Genomic DNA, 24,941 nt, shown 5'->3' on the forward strand with positions numbered 1-24,941 from the left:
ACTGCTCGGGCGCTGAGTGAGTTCTGGGAGGGGCGCACGCGGTGGGGAGGGGGAAGAGCGGAGACCCAGACCGGCGCTCCCTGGGGAGCAGAGCCCGAGGCCCGGCCCACTGCTTGTGCGAAGGGAGGAGCTCCAGGCGCCCCGCCTATCTAGCCCCGCCCCACAGGCCCCCAAGCTGCAGAGCGAAGGGCGGAGCCTTGGGGCGACCCGCCCTGGCGCTCGCCCCTCGCCGCGCCCAACAGGGCGGAGCAGGGGGCGGTGCCTAAGGGAGCCCCGCCCCGCGCCGCGCCGGGAGGAGGAGGAGCCGGCGGCCGGCCCGCACTGCAGCGCCAGCGCGCGAGCGGACGGCTGTGGACTCAGAACCGGGCCGGAGTGCCGAGCGGGCGTCGCGCAGGCAGACAGGCCGCGGCCGCGCCGCCGCCAGATCCCCCTCCCGCGCCCAGCCATGCCGTGCGCGGGCCCACCCTGAGCCGAGGCCTCCGAGGCCGGGCGGGCTCGGGGCCTCGGGACCGGGCCGGGGCCATGCTTGCACTGCCCTGACGATGCCGCCCGCCGCGCCCGCCCGCCTGGCGCTCGCCTTGGGCCTGGGCCTGTGGCTCGGGGCGCTGGCGGGGGTCCCCGGGCGCGGCTGCGGACCGTGCGCGCCCCCCTGCCTCTGCGGCCCGGCGCCCGGCGCCGCCTGCCGCGTCAACTGCTCCGGCCGCGGACTGCGGACGCTCGGGCCCGCGCTGCGCATCCCCGCGGACGCCACAGCGCTGTGAGTAACCCGCCGCCCGCAACGCGGGCCGGGCGGTTGCCATGGCGCCCGGCGGGCGCAAGGACTGGCGGCTGCCGGGGCCCGGCGGGGCGCGGGGCGCCTGCACCCTTCGGGGAGAGGCCGGCCGGGCAGGCCGCCGGCCTGGCGGGCCTCACAGGGCGTGGGCGCGTCCCCGGCCTCTAGAAGGGGAAACGGAGTGCGGGCCAGGCCTCTCCCAGGGCGAGGCTCCAGCGCAGTGAGGTCGGCCCGACTAAATAAGGAAAACCTGGGACCGGGGCCGGCTCTCAGCCCGCCTGGCCTCAGCCAGAGGGAAATAGGAAAATACCGGATTCTGTGCAGGCAGAGACATCGCACAACCCGGTGGGGCTCCGCTAACGCCAGCTGACTGGGGGCCTGTAGCATCGTGCGGAGGCGGGGCGGGAAGGTCTCTGAAAAACACTTAAACTCTAATTAGAGCTTAATAGGATGCAGCTTGGCCTGGGGGCATACCCAGCACTTGGGAGCCCAGGAGTAGGAAGCTAGGAGGTGGAGAGCTCTATCTGGGATGACAGGGAAGGCTCTCCGGAGGGGGTGGACAAGAATTTGATGGATGTGTAAGAATTGGCCTGTTATTTGAGGGGTAGGAAGGTGGGTTTAGGGGAAGGGAGGAGAGAACCATGTGTGCAAAGGACTGGAGGCTGGACTTGGTCGAACGTGGGTGTAGGGGTACACCTCCAGTGTGGCAGCTGTGGGGGGAAGGGGTAGTGTGAGGGAGTGGGAGCAGGATGGGTGGTGGGCTGGCGTCATGAAGGGCCTCATTTGTGCAGTTTAGCGTTCTGATGTTATCCTGGGAACAGTAGGGGGGTAGCATGCCCATGAAGGGGTTTAAAACGCTGAAAAGCAATTGTCAGGTTTGCATTTTGGCAGAAATAATAACAGGCAGTCTTTATGGAGAGCTTGCCTCCAGCCCGGGCCTGTGCCAAGCTCTGGTTGTGAACTGTCACACATAACCCTCATCCTAACCCTCTGAGGTGAGGTACAGTGAAGATGCCCATTTTACAGATGAGAAAACAGCCCAGAGGTGATGGTGATGTGATTTGTCCAAGCACAAGTAGCAAGTAACAGCCAGTACATGGCAGAGGCAGGGTTTGACTGTGAGGAGCTGAGGGTTGGATTGAAAGGGATTCAGGGGAATGAGATTTTCAGATGGTTGTCCCCAGAGATGGGGACAGGCTCAGGGCCTGCTTATCCACATCCCTCCGGCCCCGTTTGGGTACTTGCAGACACCTAAGCCAGGACTCCATCACTCCCTGGCTGCATGCTGGAATCCCTTGGTGGGGGTTTAACATCCCCAGGCTTATTAAACCTGGGATTTGGTTTTGTAATGTTCCCTGGGTGACTCCAGTGTGTGGCCACCTTTTATGAGGAGGACCCTCATGGTCAGTGTTCAGACGAGTTTGGATGTTGGCGGGTGGGGCAGGGGTGGGTGCTTTTCCTGGATGGGTCCTCCTTGGGGCTTTGCTGGGGGTTGGGGCTGGGGGCTGGGGGCAACCAGGTTCTCCAGGGGCAGCGGCTGGGAGCCATGGGGCCACGCTGTCATCTTGCTCCCTGCCAGCTTAAGTGTTTGCCATCACGGCTGTCTCTGTGGAGGTGGGCTTCTGGCCTGGAGCCAGTGCCCACACAGTCGTTTTGGATCCACGCCACTCCTTGTTTCTCAATGCTGTGAGTAAGGTTACATACATTTCTCGTGGGCTGAGAGCTGCTGGGGGGTCAGGCCCCAGCTCCTGCTGGTTATTCCCGCTTCCTCATCACCTGGCGGCGTTTTGGCGTCCAGGAGCTGTCCAGGAAATAAACGGCACTGGTAGCTTGGCCAGGGGCCCGCAGCAGGGTGCAGGCTCCCAGGCATAGCAACGGAGCCTGAGCCTGTTGCCTTGCATGTGTCCCCTTAGGCTCTGGTCTTGGGTTTTGGAGGTCCAGGGAGCTGGTGGCCTGGCCTGAGCCAGCAGGATTCCCAGGGTTGCTGACCCTGCAGCATGTGATGATGGGACTCTGGGAGGAGGGGGATGGGGAATAGAGGAGACTTCATGTTCTTGTTGACACTCTGAAGCTGCCTCTGGGAGATTTCCAGAGGACTGGGTGCAAAATGGTAAACTGGGCCCTTGGGTGCAAAAGTTAAGGCCCCCTCACCCCGGTCCCTCAGGCCACCATCTGTGCTCTGTGGGCTGCCCCAGCCATTCTGCCTGTCCACCCTGCAAACCCCCTCCTCAGGGAGCAGGAGGTGGGTGAGGCTTCTCTTCCTCAGGGAGCAGGGCTGAGCTCAGAGATGCCAGGGAGCCTCCCGGGTGAGGGTGTGCGTGTCCAGGGGCCCCAGTACCCCTGCCTCCTGGGTGTCACCAGCAGCCTCCTCTAGCGGGCTCAGGCCTGGCGTCTCTGTCATCAGTGTCTCGCAGCCACGCCTCCATTTGAGACTCCTTGGCCAGCCTGAGGTGTGGCAGGACAGCTGTGTCCAGACTTGGGGGGGAGGACAGGGGCTGGCTGGTGGGGGATTCGGGGCCCCTGGGCCTCGGCATGCAGGATAGCCCAGGAGTCTGAGACTGCAGCCTTTCTTGGGTTAAGTGATGCTGCTGGGAGATGACAGCCTGAAAAAGATGACGTTACTCAGTAAAATGTTGTTGCTCTCCTATTTTTAAAGCTTTTATCCTGGAGAGTTTGAACATACACAAAAGTGGGAGGAATAGTGTGATGAACCTCATGGACCCACTGCCCTGTGGCCTGGCCTACCCCTCCACACCTCCACCCCACCCCAACCCATTTTGGAAGCAAATTCCAGCCATCCTACTTTTGATCTGTAAGCATTTTGGAATGTATGGTGACACCTCGATCACACCTAAAACAGTGCATAATACCCTGATCACTTTGCATGTCCAGTGTGTTCAAATTTGTGGTTGTCTCAGTTTTTTTAGTAGATTGAATTAGGACCCAAATAAGGTCCACGCAGTGGCAGTGCGGTTAGTTGATGTCCTTTAAATCTCTGTGGATGTGTAGGCTTTCCTTCCATCTGTTTCCTCTTGTGCGATTTATTGAAGAAACCGGCTCCGACGGCACCTTCTTTTGGATTGTGTCTCTGTGTGTCCCTCTGCCCTTGGTGTTCTTCCTGTACATTGATGGTCGGGTCCAGAGCTGTGTTGTATGGTGAACCACATTTCAAGTGCTCGAGCCACAGAGCCAGCGGGCTACCATGTTGGACGGGACGGCATAGAGAGTTCTAGATGTGACAGCACTGCTCCAGGTGCTGTCAGTCATTTTCAGGTGTGGTTGCTTTTGGCTGACAGCTTTTCAGGTGATGTGAGCTGCTAATTTTGGCCAGGGGCCCAAAGTGGGCCTCGTACTGTCTTGTGAATGTTTGGGTCTAGGACTAGGCTCAGAGCAGGGACTCAATAGGCACTTGGTTTGCTGATTAAAATATTGGGGCCTTAGGGTCTTCCATTGGCTGGGGGCACCCAGGGCCTCGCCCTTCCTCACCTGTGCCCCTAAATAATAGGGGAATCTCTGGGCGACTCAGCCCCCGGGGCCTGCACAGGACATGGGTGTGAGGGAAGATGGACATCAGGGAGTAGACCCCTGGGCTTGGCGTGGGCCTGGCGTGTGTGTAACGTGTTAGATTGCAGGTGTCATGCACGTGGCTGCCTTGAGGGCTGGCGGGGCAGCGGAGGGCCCTGTCTCTGGGCCCTCACCAGAGGGAGGGCCTGGCTGCTGTGTTCCTGGCCCTGTGCCAGGGGTCTTCAAGGCCCACGTCTCTGAGGCTTTTATGACAGCAGAGCTAGTGTTAAACCAAAAGACAGATGATAAGGAGGAGGCCGTTTTGGAGGGGCTCCCTGGAAGGATCCCCAGTGTAGGTGACATTGAAGCCAAGACTCAGTGCTCACGCAGGAGTCATGCAGGGGCTGGGAGAGAGTGACCCAGATAGAGGGGACAGCCTGGTAGAGTCTCAGAGGTGCCAGGTGATGGAGGGGCGGGAGGTGGGGCCTCTATCGAGAGAGCAGGGGGGCAGCATTGAGGGACCCAGGAGAGAAGCGTCATGATTGGCATCTTCTAGAAAGAACACTAGCTGGGGCGTGGAGACAGTGGGTTTCAGGAGGCCCTGGGTGTCCTGCGTACTCAGCTGGTCTCACCCTCACATTACCTGAGCTGCATATGATAGCTGGCACTTGGAAATGCAGACTAAGTGCACATGTAACATTAGTTTTGTGGTAAGACACAGACTGCAGATTTGTCTGAACTGTGGACAAGAGGGCACACACTGCCTTCTGTAAGGTCCCCTGGCAGGTCAGGCAGGTGAATGGGAAGGCTTCAGCTTCATCTGTGACACCTGGGGACACGAAGGGACCAACACCAGAGCATTTCCAGTGCCAGTAACCCTCAGGAGCCAGGCAGTAGCTGGGAGCAGTGAGGACAGCCACCATCCAGGAGGGTGAACACACCTGCAAAACGACTGCAGGGTGGGGAAAACATGCAAACCATCTATCTGATGAAGGACTTGTAGCTAGAATACATAAAAACCTTTATGACTCAATGCTAAAAAAATGGGCAAAGGATCTGAACAGATCAATCTCCAAAGGAGATACACAAATGACCAATAAGCACATGAAGAGATGCTCAGTGTCTAGCTTTCAGGGAAACACAAATCAAAATTACAGTGAGATACCATTTCATACCCACTGGGATGGCTGTCACCAAAAGACAGACATTAAGGAGTGTTGGTGAGAACGTGGGGAAATTGGAATCCTCGTGCACGGCTGGTGGGGATGTAGGATGGGGCAGCATTTTGGAAAACAGTATGGCAGCTCCTCAGAAGATTAAGCTAAGCATAGAGTTAGCATAGGGCCCAGCCATTCTCCTCTCAGGTGTATGTACACCCAAGAGACACGAAACCTACGTCCACACAAAAACTTGTACACAAGTGCCTGTAGCAGCATTATTCATAGTACCTGTAAGGTGGAAACAACTCAAGTGTCTATCAAGAGATGAATAGATACACAGAATGTGGTCTGTTCATGAAATATTATTCAGCCATGAAAAAGAATGAAGTACTGATACATGCTACAGGGTGGATGAGCCTTGAAAACATGTTCAGTGAAGGAAGCCAGACACAAAAAGCCACATGTTGCATGATTGCACTGATAAAAAATGTCCAGAACAGGCCAATCCATGTAGGCACAAGCAGACTAGTGTCTACAGCTGGGATGGGGGATGGGGGTGGGGGATGGTGGCCAAGCATTGTGGGGTTTCTGTTTTGGGGGATGAAAATGTTCTGGAATTAGATGGTGGTGGTGGTTGCACAACCTTGAGAATATACTAAAAACCACTGAATTGTAAACTTTAGAAGGGTGAGCTTTATAGTATGTGAATTATAAAACAAATCTCTGAAGAAAATATCCCAGGGGTGCACCCCACTTCTGCAACCGCCTTGTCTTCTCCACGGTTGCCATGAGTGGGGACTCTCTGCTGAGCCCTTTTCTTGTGATGTGTTGCCCCAATGCAGTTGGGTCAGAACCACACTTGGTTCCATTTTACAGACCAGGAAACTGAGGCTCCCAGAGGTTGAGTCACTTCCTAGGGTCACGTGGCTGGTAGGTTGTGGCAGAGAGGTGATTTCATCAGCACGCTCTGGGACATATCCCTGGAACTGCATTCGGGGGCCTGGGGTACAGCACCAGTGACCTGCTTCGTCAGCAGACAGAGGTGGCGGTGGGGGCATCCCTGAGTGGGGCTGGGTTATGTTTGAATGGGACCAGGTGGGCTCTGGACTCAGGCCCCAGCTGCTTGCCTGGGCCTGCCCTCCCCAGCCCTTCCCACCAGCTCCCTCCTTGAAATTCCCTTGGCTGTCCCTGCTCTGGTCCTCCCACTGACTTTCTATTTGGTTCCAGGAGGGAGGCAAGGAACACAGGAGTAGGGGACTTAGGCTCTGGGTCAGACCTGGTTCACATCCCAGCTCCTCCGCTTCCTGTATGACCTTGGCTGAGTCACTCGGCCTCTCTGAGTTTCAGTTGCCTCACCTGCAAAATGGGTACCATGAGTGGATGAACCTTATGTGGTTGTGGGGCGTCAGAGGTGAGGGTGTATGGTGCACCCACGGGACTCAGTTGATGGTGGCCACGATAATCATAACTGTTGTCAGAGTGGCCCCCCTGTCCCTTCTCTGTGTTCTCAGAGCCCATTACCTTATACCCAAGCATTGGCAGGAGTTGGGCCCCTAGGACCTGCCCTGCCACAGAGCAGACAAAAAGCCTGAGGGGAGGTGCCCCTGAGCTGGTGCACATGTGCCCGTGACTGTGTTGCTCAGACCAAATGCCGCAGCAGATGGGAAACGCACAGATTAGCCTTGGGCAGGCAGGCTCCTACACACCCCTTGGCACCCAGTCCAGGAGGCCCCATGTTCAGAAGCCTTCCTGCCTCCTCTGGTCTGGCCTCAGAGGTGACTTCAATGCAAAGCCAGGTGGCTGTTGGGATGTATCATGCCTCGCATGTTTCTCTTGTGTTTTTATCTGTTTTATGCATTTGTGTGTTCGATGCCTTCATGTATGGATGTGTAACATGGTGAAGTTATGAGGCATAAACCGCACTGTGAGCTCTCGTGTACACCTTGTTCTGTGCCCTGAGCTGATGAGGCACCATTGGAATCTGCGCACACTCGAGCTGCTCAGTGCTCCCCGTGGCTGCCCCGCTCACTGCAGCCCTCGAGTTGTCCCTTGAGGAGCTGACTGGTGCAGGCGCTTTCGGGTCAGGTGTGCCCAGCGTGCGCAGACTCGGTCTCCCTTTCCCAGATCTCTGCAGGCCCGTCCTGTGGCTTCTGCCTCAGAGGTTAGGTTCGGGCTCCTCTCCGGCTGCTCTGCCATCTTGTGACAGCTGGCCGGGTGGCGGTGCCGCCACCTTCGCCCCCCACCTGGGGGGCCTGTGCCATGTAGGTGGGTGTGTGGGGACCCTGGCTCCCGAGGGGGACCCCGGCTGGGGTTTGGTTTCAAGTGAGGAAGCCATTTTGGATGAGACACACATTTTCCTTTCCGGAACACTCTGCGGTGGCCAGCGCCACAACGGGAACCCAGCCGGGCCCAGCCCACCGAGTGCTGGAATGAAAACACCCTGCTCCGGCCGCGCTGTCTGGGGTGGCGGCCGCCGCCTGGGATGGGTGCACTGGGGCTCACCCTCCGTGCTGGCCGGCCAGGCCACGTGCCTGCAGTCTCGCTGTCGGGCAATCGCAGCTGGAAAATGCGGCTCACGTCCTTTCTTCCTGGAACACCTCGTTCTTTATGGCTTGGCAGCTGTCTCTGCCGAAGGGCCCAGTGGTACCCAGCCGCCCATGCCAGGGAGGGGGCTACGTTTGGGGACCACAGTGGGCAGGGCTCTTTCTCCCTCTGAGGTGCCCATGGGCCCAGGCCTGGCAAAGTGTGTCCCCAGTTCTAGCAGGCCTGGAGTCCACTCTTGGATCCTATGGGGCTGCCCTGGAAAGGGCTCTGTCCTGAGGCGGGGCAGAAGCCAGCCTTGCCTTTTGGCTGAGGCGAGGAATGAGGGCCAGTGCTCTGGGCAAGGCTAAAAGCACCCGGGGCCTCCAGATCCTGCACCTCTAAACTGAGCCCTATAGCCCAGTGGCCGTGCCCAGCGGCTGACTGGGTGACGGGATTGCTGGCCACGCTGGATGATGCTTCTGCCCCTGGAATTCTGGAGGCCATGTGCCGGCTCCCAGGCCAGGATGGGGAGAGCCCCAGCTACCTTTGTCCCTCACTGTTCGGACTCTTGGGAGCGACCACAGGGTGAGGAGGGCAGCCTCCTGGAGCCTCAGCGTTTCCATCTGTAGAAGGGGTCGGCGCAGCCCCTGCCCTGGCTGACTGTGACGGGCCAGAGTGCAGAGGGACATCCCAGCTGAAGGCAGCACATGGGCGCCAGTGTCCATGGGTACTGGTCCTTTTCCTCCCCTTGCCCTGAAGAGTGGCCCCAAATCCCCAGCTGCAGGTGGAGGGGCAAGCTGGGCCCTCTCCTGGGAGGGTCCCCTCTTAGCCCTTCGCCACCCCCTGCCCCCAGTCTTATTAATGCCCTGACGGTGGCTGCCTCTTTGTAGGCTGATCTGGGAAGGCCCCTCTTCGGGGCTCCCTTCCTTGTCCTGGCCTGTAGTTACAGGGGTTTCCTGGGCAGGGGATGTCACCACACCAGACGCCTGTGTCTCATCCTGGTGATGGTTCAGTCGTGGGATGGCCACGCCCGGTGAGGGAGCCCATAACATGCTCAGGGAAACATAGGCCACCTCCTATTCCGACGCCCTGGGACAAGGCGCCAGGGGGCTCTCGCAGGCCTTTCCCTGTCTTTGAGGTCCAGACCCCCCTTCTGGGCCCTAGTTTGGCGCCAGATGGGGGTGGGTGGCTCGGGCTGGCCCCTCCATGCCCTTGCGCCAAGAGCCTGCCCCCTGCCCACCCCTGCAGCTCACCCTCTCCGCATGTTTTTCTTCAGATCGGCTCTCTCTCCAAAACTTGAATTCATTAATTTAAACATCATCATTTCCGCCCCTGGAAGCCAGCCTCTCTCACCATAAATAGAAGGGAATGAAGACAGAGTGAGGTTACTAGACTCAAACTGACCCACCCCGTCCCACTGCCAAAAGGAGCCGTTACCGCGGCGTCGAGTGGGGGCACTGGGAGCCGAGCATGTGGGTGGGGTGTGGACCAGCCTGTGGGGTCCCAGGGCACCGGGACCAGCCTGTGGCCTCTCATCCCTTCTGCCTCAACCTGGCTCCTGAGGGGATGTGTTGGGGGTCCCCCGTAGCTGGGCTGAGGGAAGCCTGTTTCCCTGGAGCCCTGGGGCCTCCATGGAGAGGACAGGGCAGCTGAGGCTGCATTTCTGGAAGCCCAGCGAGAGCGGGAAGCAGGAGCCCTAGGCCTCGGATGGGGAGTGGGGGGCCTTCTGCCGCAGCTCTGTCCTGTCCTGCCAGAGGGAGGAGGCAGCTGCTGGCTCGGGCAGAGTGGTTACGTAACATCTGCAGGCGGCCTCTCCGGAGCCCATTCCCCCCCAAGCCCTGTTTCCAGCGTGGCGGCCAGCGCCGGGTGGGGTGCTGGGCTGGGGCCTGGTGCTCGCCTCCACTGCTGACCACATGCGTCTGGAATGTGCAGATGTTTCCTTGGGGGCTCCGGCTGGCCCCCAGACCCCGCCTGGCATCTGGACTGGGGAGCAGGCACCCTGGCCACTCCCCCGCCTTGACAGAGAAGGAGACTGAGGCTGCTTGGGGCTGCAGGGCAGGGTCCTGGCTTATCTGCAGCCTCCGTTTCCTCAGCTCTAGGAGGCACTGCACTTGGAGCCACCCAGGGCTCAAAAACGACCTCTCCTTGGCCTCCACCTCACACACCTCTTCCCACTCGGCTTTATCTAACAGCCCCTTCCCCATCTCTCCCTGTTGGGCCCTGAGACACCCTTCCCTGCCCCTCTGCGAGAACTAGGATGTGAGCAGGGGCTGAGCCCTGTGTGGGGAGGTCAGGGGGAGCCACCATTGTCCACAGGATGGGGGCCCCTCAGCACCTTCCGCTGGACACCTCCAGCTTGGTGGTGGAAGCAGGGGTTCTCCCCCACCCCCAGCTCCTGCTCGGAATAGGAAAGATCGGAGCCAGAAGGACACACTCCCCCGGGAGGCTGGATGTCTGATTTGGAAGGCAGGGGGAGTTGGGGCAGCCCAGTGCTGGGGGCAGACTGGGCTCTCCAGTGACAGCTGGGCACTGTGGGAAGAGGAGAAGGAAGGTCCAGGTGTGGGGGTAGAACAGGGGTCTTCACTCCTCCCCCAACACACTTAACTGTCTCGGGTCAGGAGGGGGAACAGGAGGGGACGAGCCAGGTATGAGAAAGCCCCCATCTCCATCCAGTGCTGTGGGCTAGCCTGGTCCCTGGTGCCCAGGGAGGTGACACGTGTCTTGTGCTGTTGTGGGTGTGTGCCTGTCCCCAGGTGGTGTGTGTGGTCCCCAGGTCACCCCTCCCCCTGAGCTGGCCTGACCCCTCCAGACTTGGGGTCCCTGGAAGTTGCTGGCTTGGGCCTTGGAGGGGTCTGGGAGGGTCCACATGGCCAGAGGGTGGACCCTGCTTGGCCTAGGACCTCTTGGGTGCTGGCTCTCTTCCTAGTGGGGGCTGGCTGCTGTGGTGCTTAGCCAGCCTCTGCTGCTTCTGCCAGCTCTGCTGGGCTCCTTGCGCTCCTTTAGGTGGCTCCCTGGGCTTGCTGTGTTCCCCACCGCCCCGCTTTGTAAGACAGAGAGAACCTGAGTGGGGGGCAGGGCGTCAGTGACTATGATGATGTCACGGGGGGGTGCAGTGGAAACCCGAGGGGCTGGGGGTGGGATGGGGCTGGCCCACAGCAGCCTTGGCATTCCCCCAGAACAGTGACGGCAAAAGCAGATGGAGGGACTTCCCTGGTGGCGCAGAGGTTAAGAATCTGCCTGCCAATGCAGGGGATTGGTCCGGGAAGCCCTGGTCCGGGAAGATCCCACATGCTGCAGAGCAACTAAGCCCGTGTGCCACAACTATTGAGCCTGCGCTCTAGAGCCCGTGAGCCACAACTACTGAAGGCAGCGTGCCTAGAGCCCGTGCTCCGCAACAGGAGAAGCCACCGCAGTGAGATGCCCGTGCACCGAAACAAGGAGTAACCCCCGCTCGCTGCAACTAGAGAAAGCCCGTGCACAGCAATGAAGACCCAACGCAGACAAAAATAAATAAATTTAAAAAAATAAATTTATAAAAAAAAAAGAATCCACCTGCTAATGCAGGGGACACGGGTTTGATCCCTGGTCCGGGAAGATCCCACATGCTGTGGAGCAGCTAAGCCCGTGTGCCACAACTATTGAGCCTGCGAGCCACCACTACTGAGCTCATCTGCCACAACTACTGAAGCCTGTGCGCCTAGAGCCCGTGCTCTGCAATAAGAGAAGCCACCACGATGGGAAGCCTGCGCGCTGCAACAAAGAGTAGCCCCACTCACCGCAACTAGAGAAAGCCCACGCGCAGCAACAAAGACCCAACACAGCCAAAGATAAATTTATTTTTATAAAAAAGCAGATGGAGATGTGGAAAAGTGGCTGTTCAGGGCCTTGAGGCCAGGTGAGGACTCCACCAGTGTCTGCCTCCAGAGGCCCTCCTCCAGTGTCCTCTCTGCACCCCCACCACACTGTTACCCGTGGCACGCCCCTTACGGATGCTCCGAGGCAGCCCTGGCCTGTGGTGATGCACCTGGCTTTTGTCCTGGTTCTGCCTTCAGGCTGCAGGAGCTTTGCCGGGCAGGGTCTTTCTCTGCACTGTGGGCCCTGACCAGACCCAGGTGAGTCCTGGGGAGAAGGGGCTCCCTGGAGCTGGGAGCATGGGGAGCATGTGGCCAGCACTCATGACGGGGTGAGGCTGTCTTCGTCAGTCGGGGGAAAAGCCTCCCGGGGGCAGCTGGGCCAGGCCAAGCTGGATAGAAGACTTAGCTGGGCCCAGGATGGCCAAGAGCCATGGGCCAGTAAGGCCAGGGATGATGGTGTCCTGCCAGGGTGGGCGTTGGCTGGGACACTGAGGTAGACCCGGCTCCCTCCTCCTGCGCTGGTTTTTCTGGCACCGCAGATGGCTCCCCGCAGCTGCCGCTAATGATGGATTTTCCAGAAAATGGGATGTGGAAAAACATTGTAGGGATTTTCCTTCTTTCCTCTTCTGCTTGAGGCCCTGGCTGGGGAGCTGTCCCTGGTGCCCCTGGTGGGTGTCTCATGCTTGCACTCACCCTTGTGTCCCACTGTCCCCCAGTCCCCGTCTCTGGATCATCTGACTGCCTAGGGCTTTTGCTTCTGGGCCCCTGCAGCTCTACTTCTCAGAGGCACGGATTCCACAGCTGTCCTCCCTTTAGCCTCAGAGGAGCCCCTGCTTGAGTCTCACTGAAATTTCTCATGGCACAGCCGTCCCCACTTGGTGCGTTGTACTTGACATTGGGTGGAGTCTGTCTGCCTTTCCCTGGTCTCCTGGCCTGCCTCAACCCACCGCGGGGATGGTGTGGATGCCCCAGCAGCCCACCTCTGGGCACACATGCTCATGTGCAGTGGTAGAGGGCCTTGGCCTGTACTGGGAGACACCATGTGTGTGTCTCTTTTTTTTTTTTTAAAGCAGATGAGACTGTCCCAAATTGTTTATTAGGTAGGAGTTTTACAAGCATTGCTTCCGTTAGCAGTAACAGCAGTGCTGGAGAGCGTTATGCCTTCTCCAGGCTGCACCGCGAGAGCCTCACCGTGCTTTGGTGATCCGCTGGGTGTCAGGATTTCTTCTTGTAGCTTTATGGAACGGATCAGTGAGGATAAACTCAAAGAATTTGTATGTGGAATCTTCGCCAACCATTAAGAATCCAGGGCTCTGCGGCCGTGCATTGGCATCGTGCTCACTCCTCAGCAACAGACTAAAGGCTTTGAGCGAACTTCAGTGGCTTAACACAGTGATGCGCAGGTGCCATGGGCTCCCTTAGGCCTGGGCGGCTGCAGCTCCCATGACACACGCAAATCCTGTGTCTCCTATATCCTGCTGGGCCTGGTCTCCCAGTCTGTGCGCTGGATCGGCCGGCCGGGGTTGGGCGGGGCTGCTGTGGAGGGCACGGAGCACCCCGGAGGAAGGCCGACTGCTGCCTCCCCCACTGCTCTTGGCTTGCTTGTGAGCGCCCAGCTTGGCTTACCCAGTGGCACCGCCAGATGGAAGGGGGAAGCTAGGCTCCATTGTGAGGGGCAGAGGTGACCCTGCCAGAGGGTCCTGTCACTATGTCCCCTGGCCCCCAAGGGCGTCTCTGCTTCTGGAGTTCCTGGGACCCATGCTCTGGGCATGGGCTCCCTGTCACGCAGCCTTTGGGGGAAGGGACCTGCGTGCGCGCGCACACACCCGCCAGTATCCAGATGGGAAACCCAGCTGTTCAGTGGGGTTGTCTGGGACCCCTGGCTCGGGTGAGTCGGGTGGAGCTCCAGCCTTGAGCCCACTGTCAGTGGACCGTGCCGCTTCTTGGAGTGGAGGAGGCCTTGCCTTGACCTCCCCGGTTGGTGTGGCTGCTGGCCCCCCTTGCCCAGCCCATCGCCGTCTGCTCCCCTCTGAAGCCCCCGCTCTAGGTCCTGCTGGGCATCCTGTCTGTCCCCTCCTGCACCGACTTTCTCCTGCTTGAAGAGCAGAATGAAAGTGTGGGAAATGGAGGGGCCTGCCTGCTCTCAGGAGTGGGGTTATTACCGTGCACCCCTCCAGCGCTTTCTTTAGAGTTTGAACAGTCACGGGGAGCGGGGGGACTGCATCTTGCAGCTGCGTTTCTCCTGCCTCTGTGGCTAAGCGGGGGTGTGAGCCACACCTGCTCACCAGCTCCTGTCACATCTCATGGGTGAGGGGAAAGACGTCTGTGCCTCGGGGCGTGCATGTGGCTGTGCTGGTGCCCAAAGCAGTTGAACTCTCAGGGCATGCGGCGTTACTGGGTGGCACCCACACTGCCGTTTTGCGCTTGTTGCCGGGATAGAGCCTTTGCCAAATCAGGTGTCCCCCCAGCCTGCACAGTCAGGCCACTGGTCAGAGCAGCAATGGGGCTGCAGGTCCTCTGGGCTGAAGCCTCCGTCCCCATGTGGTCCCAGCAGGAGCTGCAGCCCCAGCCCTGACCCTGTGGGACCCCTGTCCAGTCTCAGAGGTCCCGCTGCTGGGAGGACCCTGCCCCTTGCAGCTATGTAGCTCTTTTGACTGTGCCCGAGGTTCTACTCACAGCCCTTCTTGAGGAAGCCCCCGATTCAGGGGAGAACTTTGGTCTTGCCCACCTTTGCCCACCTACTGCCTGTACCCTCCTGCCTGAGGCCTTATGATTTGGAGGCTGCCTGTGGCCTGCTGCCTCCCCAGGCAGGCTGCAGCCAGCATCGGCTGAGCATGTCATGTCCACATGCCGTCCACTCAGTGCCAAGTCTCCCGATGGCTGCCCCCTATGCAGAGGGAGAGACCAGGCTCCCAGGGGTTAGCTGAGTGCGTCCAGTCCCCCTTTCCTCACTCCCTTGGTGGGGGCCAGAGGGGGACAGGAGCCCCTTTGGGCCTGGCTTCCCTCGTATCACCTGCAGGCAGGTGGTACCCCTCCAGAAGTCCCCCAGGTGGCCACCTGGCTGTGTTGGAAGCCAGGATCACGTGAGCAGCCTGACTGAGAACTGGCCCCCAGCCAGTATTTGGGTATAGGTGGCCATGAGGCCCCATGTGGATAGCAGGTCCCCAGGAAGGAGCAGTGGTCAGGGGCTGGGGTGGGGGCCATTTCCTGAGCCTCATTCCAGAAGTGGTCCTGGACATTGTGAGCCAGGCAGAGGTATCATACCAGGCATCCCAGCACCACCCCTGGGCATGGTCTTGGGGTCTGGACTGGCACTCAGGCCCCTGGCTTCCAGGAGGGCCTTGTCTTCACACCAGCCAGTTCTTATTAAGTTCTTGTTGTATGTGGGGCAGCTGGAGAGAGCAAAACCCATTCCAGAGGGTGGCTGATGGAGCTGGGCTTCAGGATACCCCTCAGGCTGCCACGGGAGCTCGGATTAGAGGGACTGTGAAGTCTGGGCGGGTGCCCAGGGATGGGGATCTGGACCAAGCTGTGGCTCGGGTAGGGTGGGGGAGTCTGAATGTTTTAGGAGCTGGGTTGACAGGACCTGAAGACAGATAGGCCTGGAGGAGGCATTGACAGGCCAGGGAAGGGCAGACCTGGTGAGAGGCATTCTGGGGACATCAGAGGGCCAGAGTGACACCTGGAAGGGCAGAGGCCCCAAGGGTGGGAGGCCCAGGCCTCGTCAGTTTGGAGACTATGGTGGGAGGTATAGACCTGTGGGAGCACAGGGAGGCCTGGGAGGAGTGGCGACTGGAGGTGTCCACTGAGTCAGGCTGGTCCAGGGTCCCTGCCCAGGAGGTGGACGGGCCGGGTGACTGGCCTCCACCTCTATGCCGGGCGGGGAGGTGGAATTGTTGGCTAGAGAGTGTATCCTCGGAAAGACTCGCGAGGGGCTGGGGTCATGTAGTCATTGGAGTGTAGTCACTGGTGTGTCACCACCACGTCACCTGCGCTGGGGGTGATGGTAGACAAAAAGTGCTGTTGTTCTGTTTTCATGGTGTTTCTCCAGTTATGAGACCGGGTGTTTTTCTGTGTATCTGTGACATTTGTATATCTTTCGTTAATCTTGCCTATTTTCATCTTTAGCCTTTTTTTTCCCCCTGGAGTAACTTGCTTTCTTTATGGTTTGTTAACAGCATATGTGGAAAGGGGATTATGGGCCTTTAATCCATCATCTAAATTGCTAGTGCTTTTCCCAGCTTGTAGTTTGTTTTCTGATTTTATGATATTTTGTGTGTAAGTTGCATGTTTTTGTGCAGTTGGATCTTTCGGCGTTTGATGTTTTATTTCTGCTCATAGTTTCATGCTTTGAGAACCCGTGACTCTTCTCCCGTGTCTTGCACCATGTTCGGTTCTCTGATATGGTTCTGTTGACCTTGAGGGCCTGGGATTATGGAGATCCAGCTCTAACTCTGGTGCCCAGACCCCAGAGACTTAGCACGGGCTGTCAGTACTGCTCTGCTATGGGGTCGTCCACCAGAGCCCCCTTCCCGTTTGTGTGGTCTGTGCCACATTCCCCCCACCCTCCAGCTGGTAGCAGCTGGGCCCCTGGCCCTGGAAACCCCTGGGCTTCCTCGTGTGTTCTGAACCCTGTGTGGAGGGATGAAGCCTGCCCTACATGGTGCAGTCCTGCTGGGGGAGGGGGCAGGGGGCAGGGGGTGGGAGGGGAAGGGGCAGGGCATGGATGGAGTGCTGAGGGGCCAGCTCTCTCCTGCCTCGGGCTCTCCAGATGAGAGTTCATTCAGGTCTTCCACCTCTGGCCCTGGGAAGAGGGAGCTCAGAAGGTGGGAGGCTGCAGCTGGAGAGCATCTGAGGTGGGCCCGGGTGGACTCTGTGCCATGCCTTGGGCCCCAGCACTGACCTGCAGCTGCTTTGCTCTCTAGAGATGTCTCCCACAACCTGCTCCGAGCGCTGGACATCGGGCTCCTGGCGAACCTCTCGGCGCTGACGGAGCTGTGAGTGTCCCCTCCAGGGCTGCTGCGGGATTCCACGCACTGGGCAGGTGGCGGCTGCCTGTCATTGTTGCGGTTGAGGGGGCTCGCGTCAGACCATGTCGAATCTCTCCTTTCTTTTAGGGACATAAGCAACAACAAGATTTCTACATTAGAAGAAGGAATATTTGCTAATTTATTTAATTTAAGTGAAATGTAAGTTTTGTTGGTTTTGGTGGCTGTCGGCAGCTGGGCCCGTGGCCCCCCACACCTGCCCTCTGAGCCTGCCCCGCCCCCTGCAGAAACCTGAGCGGGAACCCGCTGGAGTGTGACTGTGGTCTGGCCTGGCTGCCACGTTGGGCAGAGGAGCAGGAGGTCCGTGTGGTGCGGCCTGAGGCGGCCACGTGTGCTGGGCCCGGCCCTCTGGCCGGCCGGCCCCTCCTCAGCGGCCCCCTGTTGGACAGCAGCTGTGGTGAGTGCAGGTGGGCGGGACACACTTGGTCCCTCCCTGCCGGACAGCTTGGCGAAGCAGCCGGCGGGAACCCTGCCGGTTTTCAGGGGTCTCCAGCCTATGGTGGCAGATGGGGATTGGGGAACAGCTGCACGAGAGAAATAATTACAGGGGCTAGGACAGACTGACTGGGGGAAGGGTCGCAGAGGCCCTCTGGACCAGGGGACCACGTAGGTGTGAGGCGGGGAAACCAGTCTGGGGGTGGGGGTGAGCGCCACGCAGCTGTTGGAGGGTCGGAGATGATGTGATCTGGGGTGTAGAATGGGGTGGGGTGCACCCTCGGGACCAACCTGCCTGCCCCTTCCAGGTGAGGAGTACGTTGCCTGTGTCCCTGACGACAGCTCGGGCGCCGTGGCGCTGGTGGCTTTCTCAGCTGCCCATGAGGGCCCGCTGGCCCCTGAGGCCTGCAGTGCCTTCTGCTTCGCGGCTGGCCGGGGCCTCGCGGCCCTCTCAGAGCAGGGCAGGTGCCTGTGCGGGTTGGCCCGGCCTCCCAATGCCTCTTCGGCCTGCCTACCCTCCTGCTCCAGCCCCCCACTGCCCCCCACCCCCACCTGCCGGGGGCCCACCCTCCTCCAGAACATCTTCCCTGCCTCCCCAGGGGCTGCCCTGGTGGGGCCCCAAGGACCTCTGGCCTCTGGCCAGCCCGCAGCCTTCCACGTCACTGCCTCACTGCCAGTCAGCTCCACGCGCTGGGACTTCGGCGACGGCTCCCCTGAGGTGGACATTGCTGGCGCGGATGCCACTCACCACTATGTGCTGCCTGGGCGCTATCCCGTGACGGCCGTGCTGGCCCTGGGGGTCGGCTCTGCTCGGCTCTGGGCAGAGGTGTGGGTGGAGGCGGCTCCCGTAGCCCTGGAGCTCATGTGTCTGGCCTCTGTGCATAGCGACGAGACCCTGAAGCTTGGCGTCCGAAACCGTGGCGGCTCTGGCCTCGAGGCCACCTACAGCATTGTGGCCCTGGGCGAGGAGCCAGCCCGAGGTGGGGCCGCCCCGCCCCTAGGCCTGAGTCGGGGTGGGTGGGGCAGCCCTGGTTGGGCACACATCGATGCCTTGTCTCTCTGCTCTCTGACCCCCCAGTGGTGCATCCGCTCTGCCCCTCGGACACTGAGATCTTCCCTGGTAACGGGCGCTGCTACCGCCTGGTGGTGGAGAAGGCGGCCTGGCTGCAGGCACAGGAGCAGTGCCGGGCCTGGGCCGGGGCCGCCCTGGCTATGGTGGACAGTCCTGCCGTCCAGCACTTCCTGGTCTCCCGCGTCACCAGGTGCCTGCCCAAATGCCGCTGGTCCTCGGAGAGGCTGGGAGGTCGGGGGAGGTCCCCAGAATGCTGGGGTGGGGATGGAGCATGAGCACATTGGGGTGTCTGGAGGTGCTGTAGCCAGCCAGCCTGGCTCTGGGGATAAGGAACCATGTTGTGCCCACGTGTGGCCGTTCCTATCAGCTCTCTCGGCACAGATGTGGACACGGGGGTGCCCACTGTGGGAGGTGCACCCCCTGCCCTGTATCCTGCCCCCAATGTCCCATTCTGGGCCCCTCCTGGCAGGGACCGGGGAGGTTCTGGTGTGACCACGGAGGCTGCACTTCCTCCTGCTGCTCCCCCCTGGGTGGTCACTGCTGCCAAGCGCTGCCCATGCACGAGGAGCCTCTTGGACGCTCTGGCTGCCCAGGCCTGTGGGGGCATGCGCTCTGTAGTGGTCACCATAGGTGGCCCCGCCTGGTCTCTACTCAGCCCTTAGCACCTGCAGTGGCTAGGGGGCGGGATGGGGTGGAGGCTGGCCCCCCTCCTCTCCCAGGGTCCCTGTGTGGAAAGGGACTGATTGGACTGTGGGTCACCCTGGACTTCCCGAGGGGAAATCGAGGCCCAAAGCAGTCATAGCCCTTGCCCAAGGTCACTTGGTTCCCAGGTAGTAATGCAGCCCCAGCACCCAGCTCTGACCACAGCACCTCAGCCACCCCTGCTGCCTGTCCCTCTGTCTGACCCTGTCCCAATATTTGCCCCTGTCCTTGTATCTACAAGCCCTGCCTCCAGGAGGGTCTCTCTGCCCTGGCAGAGCTATGGGAAGTAGCCTGTTTGGGGGCTGATATGTGGGTGTCTTTGTCCCCAAATGCCACACCTGGAGCCTCACCTCTGGGCACACACAGGTCTACGTGGCCCTGGGCCAGAGTGAGGTGGAGCTCCATGAGGGTCTCAGCTGGGCCCCTGGCCCCATGGGATAGGTGATTGGGTGGGCACTGGTGTGGGCCTTGCTTGCCAAGTCATGTATGAGCCTCAGTTTCCCCATTTGGAAAGTGGGGACAGGCAGAGCCTGCCTGACAGGCTGCTCTGAGGAGGGTGCCCCCAGAGAGAGGGCAGAGGGAGGGGTGCTTGTCTCTGGGGAGCCCCTGAGCACCTGCTCTTCCCTCTGTCTGCCTGCAGGAGCCTGGACGTGTGGATCGGCTTCTCAGCTGTGGAGGGGGTAGAGGTGGGCCCAGCGCCGCAGGGTGAGGCCTTCAGCCTGGAGAGCTGCCAGAACTGGCTGCCTGGGGAGCCGCACCCTGCCACAGCTGAGCGCTGCGTGCGGCTCGGGCCTGCTGGGCAGTGCAACACGGACCTGTGCTCGGCACCGCACAGTTACGTCTGTGAGCTGCGGCCCGGAGGTGCGCTGGGGCCCCTGGGAGGCTGGGGAGCACCTGCTGCCCTGGCCCAGGACACCCCTCCTCCAAAGCATACAGGGTCCCTTGGCCACCCTGGGAGCTCCTCCCATCCTGGCCAGGACAGCTGCCCCTGGCACTCCAGTTCATTCCTTAGCTGTTCAGTGTTTGTTAGGTGTTTGCTGAGTGTCTACTGTCCCGGGCTGAGCCCACACTGGACAAAACAGGTGGAGGGAGCCAGGGGCTACTGCCAGGTGGCTCAGTCCCAGGTCTGGTCCCACCCTGGACCCCCAACACACTCCTCCTCGGCCTGGGAACAGCACCTCATTGCACACTTGCACCACAGGCCCTGTGTGGGACGCAGAGAACTTCCTCGTGGGAGCACCCAGTGGGGACCTGCAGGGGCCCCTGAGCCCCCTGGTGCAGCAGGAGGCACTCACAGCCCCCCGGGAGCCCGTTGAGGTAGGCTGGCCTTCCAGGTTTCTTGCCCTGGCTGTTGCAGTTCCCTTTAAAAAACAAGAAGCCTTTTTCTGGGCCTTATTAACATTCTGCGTCTAGTAGAGTCAGTGCAGAGGTGAGTAGCACCCAGGCCTGGCATCGGGAGAGCTCTGAACGCTCCTGAGCCTTTTCTCTTGGTGCTTGGGGATTTTTTAGAAATGAAGGTACAATTCCTGTTGCTCACAGATGGTTTTGACCTGATTTTTTTCTCCTGAGTGACATTGTCTCCCACTGTGTGAAATGAGGCCAGTGGGGGCCTCTTGAAGGCCCATCTGGTGGCTCCTCCCCTCTGACCTGGTGGGTGTTTGGGCATCGGGGTGGGGCCGGCTGAGGGCCGGGGTCGGTGGAGCTGAGTGGCCCCCCTGCCCTGGCAGGTGATGGTGTTTCCTGGCTTGAGCCCGAGCCGTGAAGCCTTCCTCACTGCTGCCGAGTTCGGGACCCCGGAGCTCGGCGGGCCTGCCCAGCTGCGGCTGCAGGTGTATCGAGCCATGCGAGGAACAGGTGGGACTCCATCCTGGCAGTGGGACCTGGGAGGCTCGAGCAGCCTCTCTGCACTGTGGTGTCTGCTGGTCCCTTGCCCACTGGACTGGTCTCCAGCCTCAAGGTGGACAGTGGGGTCCACAGAGATGCCAACTCATGCTGGGGATCCCAAGGATGGGTTTGGTGGGGAACTTGCTGGGGCTGGGGACTCACTGGGGTCAGTCAGCTGGCCTGGTGTGGGGAGGGTTAGAGGAGTGATGGTGGGGGCCGGGTACACTGCCTGGCAAGACCTCATGTTGTAGCAGGGCGTCCTTATGATCTGTTAGCAAATTGGGGTACCTGACACCCCTCCTTTCCTTGCAGGGGCCCCAGGAAACAGCAGCGAGCCCCAGAGTAGGTCCCTGGAAAACAGGACTGAGCCCATCCCTACATGCACACCAGAAGGACACCCGTGCCCCAGATCCAACATCTGCCTGCCTCTGGACACCCCCTGCCACCTTCGGGCCTGTGCCAACGGATCCACATCAGGGCTGGGGCTCCCTGGGGTCTCCTATGCATTGTGGAAAGAGTTCCTCTTCTCTGTGCCTGCGGGCCCCCCTGCCCAGTACTCGGTGTGTATCACTGGCCTAGGTGCCTTCTGCCTCCCCATCAAACACAAATAAAATGCAGATTGTTCTGCACAGCCCTCCAGGTCCCCTAACCCACCCGCCTCCTGCCTCGGCAATGCTCTCCTCCTCTGCCAACCGTGAGAAGCTCCCGCCCCAGGGCCTTTGCACTTGCCTTTTAAGGAGGACTCTTCCCCTCTCTGGGCAAGGCTGGCCAGTGTCCAGAAGTCCCTCCCCTGTCTGGGGAAGCCCCACCCCTGCCTGCATCCTCTCTGCCCTGTGTGTTTTGTCTGTCCCCATCTGGAGTGCCTTGGAGGCCCCTGTGAAGCCTGGTGGTGTGTGAGTGAATGAGGAGTGTTGAGACCCCTGTAGGGGGTGACTCTGGGTTACCCCAGGGGGGTTCTGCAGCCCGCTGGAGCCCCTGGCCCAGTGCTGCCTACAGGCCCCTGACCCACTGTGAGGACCTGACACAGGCCCAACCCCCTCTCCTGTAGGTCACCTTCCACGACCAGGGCAGCCCCCTGCTCCCTGGTGACCTCATCAGCTTGCAGCACGATGCCGGACCGGGCGCCCTCCTGCGCTGCCCCCCAGCACTCAGCGTCCCTGGCTCCGAGGCCCCGTACTTCTCCACCAACGTCTCAGCCTGGCTGGCCCACCTGCCTGCCAAGCTGGAGGCGGCCCCGGCTGGCCCTGCCTGTGCCCTGCGGCTGCTTGTTGCCACAGAGCGGCTCACCCCTCTGCTGGGCCTGAGCCCCAACCCAGGGCTGCGGCGGCCAGGGCGCTATGAGGTCAGGGCCACAGTGGGCAACAGCGTGTCCAGGCACAACCTGTCCTGCAGCTTCAACGTCTTCTCCCCGGTGGCAGGGCTTCGGGCCATCTACCCGGCCCCCTACGACGGCCGCCTCTACATGCCCACCAACGGCTCGGCCTTGGTGCTCCAGGTGGACTCCGGCACCAACGCCACGGCCACTGCACGCTGGCCTGGGGGCAACGTCAGTGCGCCCTTCGAGGCTGCCTGCCCTGCCACTGTGGCTGCCCTGGTGCCTGGCTGTGCCCACGAGGCCAATAGCACCCTGTTCTCGGTGCTGGCACTGCCCGGGCTCAGCGAGGGCGAGCACGATGTGGAGGTTGTGGTGGAGAACGGTGCTGGCCGGGCCAACCTCAGCCTGCGGGTGAAGGCTGAGGAACCCATCCGAGGTCTCCGCGCCACGCCCAGCCCCGAGGCCCGAGTGCTGCAGGGCGTCCTGGTGGTGAGTGTGGGCCCCGCCCCCCGCCCCGCCCTGAGACAAGGTGCCTATGCTGAGGGTGGCCTCTCCCCAGCGAGGAGAGCACTTGGCTGCCCGGGACAGTGGGCTCAGTGTCGGTTTCTGGGCAGGTCCTGTTCAGTGGTTCCTCAGATGGTTCGTTAATTCCTAAGTTACTGGGGAAGTCACCTGTGAAACAGTTGCTCTGAAAATGCTTCTTTTTGCTCTCACATTTCCTGCACGAATTGTCGAACTCTCCACCCACCTCTGACCTTGTTGATCCTGGGTGTGTTTTCGGGGTCCTGCTGTGTTCCCACCTGGCTAAAGTGAGCGCTTTTTGAGGTTGGGATCTGATGCCACCCGGCCACTGTTGGTGCCACTCCGGGAGCGGCTGTCCCTGTCCTGGGAGTACCCACCTCACATAAGGCAGCCACCAGTTCTGCAGCCTTAGCACAGGAGCTGTTGGGTGGTTGTGTCCCCTTCCCCTGGCTTCCCTGTTCACACCTGTTCTATCAGGTGACTCAGGTAAACATCCAGAACCATGAGGCCCATTGAGACTCACGTGCCTTCCCAAACGGCACTGTGCTGTCCAGCTACGGGGGCCTGAGCAGGAGCCCTGGGGTGGGGGTGCACAGACTGAGGTGGGTTGGCCCAACCCAACGGGTGTTGGGTTTATTTTACAGATGAAGAAACTGAGGTACAGAGAGGTCAGGATGTAACCAAGCCCAGGCTCAGCCCCGCACTATGTGGCCTCCTTAGCCTAGAGGGAAGCCCCATAGGGAGCTATGTCCAGGCGGATAGACGTGGGTTGAGGGCACAGTTGGTCCCCCAAAGACCCTGGGCTGGGGCAGGGCCATGGCCAGCTGACGCTGTGCCCTTCCGCAGAGGTACAGCCCCGTGGTGGAGGCTGGCTCGGATGTGGTCTTCCGCTGGACCATTGATGACAAGCAGTCCCTGACCTTCCACAATGTGGTCTTCAACGTCATCTACCAGAGCGCCGCCGTCTTCAAGCTCTCGGTGGGCGGGGGGCGTGGGCACAGGGTGGAGAGTAGGGTGGGAGTGGGTGGGGCGGGGGCTGGGCTGTCCGCTGCTCACCTTTGCCTTCTGTTCTGCTTTGCTCCCGAGGACCCCGTGGCAGCTGTGGGTGAGTGCGGGGAGGGGCTCTGTCCACGCTGCCCTGTGGCCGGCTGGTGGCCTGCTCACTGCTGCCTGTCCCCACAGCTGACGGCCTCCAACCACGTGAGCAACGTCACCGTGAACTACAACGTCACCGTCGAGCGGATGCACAGGATGCGGGGCCTGCGGGTGTCTGCGGTGCCGCCCGTGCTGCCCCCCAATGCCACGCTGGCGCTGGCGGCTGACGTGCTGGTGGACTCGGCCATGGAGGTGGCCTTTCTGTGAGTGTGCTGGGCCCTGGGTGGGGCCCCAGCCTCCACCTCCTCATCTGTCAGGACGTGCTGGGTACATAGGACATTGGGACCGGCTGGAGGGCTGCAGCAGGGCGGGTGGTACCCTGAAAGGAGGTGCAAGGAAAGGGGCTACAGCTGGGCCCTCCCCACCCCTCCCTCCTACCCCACCCCTCCTAGCCTGCTCACTTGCCTGCTCGCTGCCCTGGCAGGTGGACCTTCGGGGATGGGGAGCAGGTGATCGGCCAGTTCAAGCCTCCATACAACGAGTCCTTCCAGGTCCCAGACCCCACAGTGGCCCAGGTGCTGGTGGAGCACAACATCACACATACCTACACTGTCCCAGGTAAGGGGCAGGCCTGCTGCCCTGCCAGCCTCCAGCTTGGGTGAGCCCTGCCCCGGGGACAGCCCCTCCCTGGGGGACAGCCCCCCTTGGTCCTGCCTCCCGGGATCCAGCCTGGGCTGTTGGCGCAGGGCCCTCACTGGGGTGAAGAAGGGATGTCCAGGGTTGAGGGGTGGACTAGGTCTCTGAGACCCATGATTCAAGTCTGCCGGCCAGAAACCGGACCCTTCTATCCCCTCCTGACTCCTTCCCTGAGCCTTTTTTGGGGGAGAAGGGAAGATTCCTTTTAGTCATTTTTGAAATTCCAGAAGCCTCACACACAAGAAATGCAGAGTAAACAGTGGTGCCCCTATGATCCCAGCCCTGTTCCTGTGATCTCAGCCCTGCACCTATGCCTGCCCTGTCACCCCAAGGGCAGTCGTACCTGGAGACGGTTGCTC

The 24,941-nt window shown here is 60.6% G+C and overlaps 1 protein-coding gene across 10 annotated transcripts in view; it reads left to right on the forward strand.

The window, feature by feature from the left end:
* The first annotated feature begins 315 nt into the window (after positions 1–315).
* Positions 316–24,941, forward strand: part of PKD1 (polycystin 1, transient receptor potential channel interacting) — a 47,421-nt gene continuing 22,795 nt past the window's right edge. For 6 of the 10 annotated variants that reach the window (XR_003435120.1, XM_027117808.1, XM_027117809.1 and 3 more), the window contains exons 1-14: positions 543–757; positions 16,739–16,810; positions 16,931–17,002; positions 17,089–17,258; positions 17,605–18,276; positions 18,375–18,558; positions 19,711–19,931; positions 20,272–20,387; positions 20,798–20,924; positions 21,267–21,514; positions 22,003–22,758; positions 23,638–23,769; positions 23,974–24,149; positions 24,371–24,504. Coding sequence is in view for 9 of the 10 variants with exons in the window: in XM_027117808.1 (XP_026973609.1) it covers positions 543–757; positions 16,739–16,810; positions 16,931–17,002; positions 17,089–17,258; positions 17,605–18,276; positions 18,375–18,558; positions 19,711–19,931; positions 20,272–20,387; positions 20,798–20,924; positions 21,267–21,514; positions 22,003–22,758; positions 23,638–23,769; positions 23,974–24,149; positions 24,371–24,504 (3,295 nt within the window). In the remaining variant the exon portion in view is untranslated. Of the gene's footprint in view, positions 758–16,738; positions 16,811–16,930; positions 17,003–17,088; positions 17,259–17,604; positions 18,277–18,374; positions 18,559–19,710; positions 19,932–20,271; positions 20,388–20,797; positions 20,925–21,266; positions 21,515–22,002; positions 22,759–23,637; positions 23,770–23,973; positions 24,150–24,370; positions 24,505–24,941 lie in introns of all 10 variants that reach the window. The other 4 variants (XM_027117807.1, XM_027117803.1, XM_027117805.1 and 1 more) reach the window with 4 other exon arrangements.

This window comes from Aethalodelphis obliquidens, unplaced genomic scaffold (assembly GCF_003676395.1).
Source record: "Aethalodelphis obliquidens isolate GAN/ISIS:26980383/991018 unplaced genomic scaffold, ASM367639v1 scaffold18, whole genome shotgun sequence".
Lineage (NCBI taxonomy): Eukaryota > Metazoa > Chordata > Mammalia > Artiodactyla > Delphinidae > Aethalodelphis > Aethalodelphis obliquidens.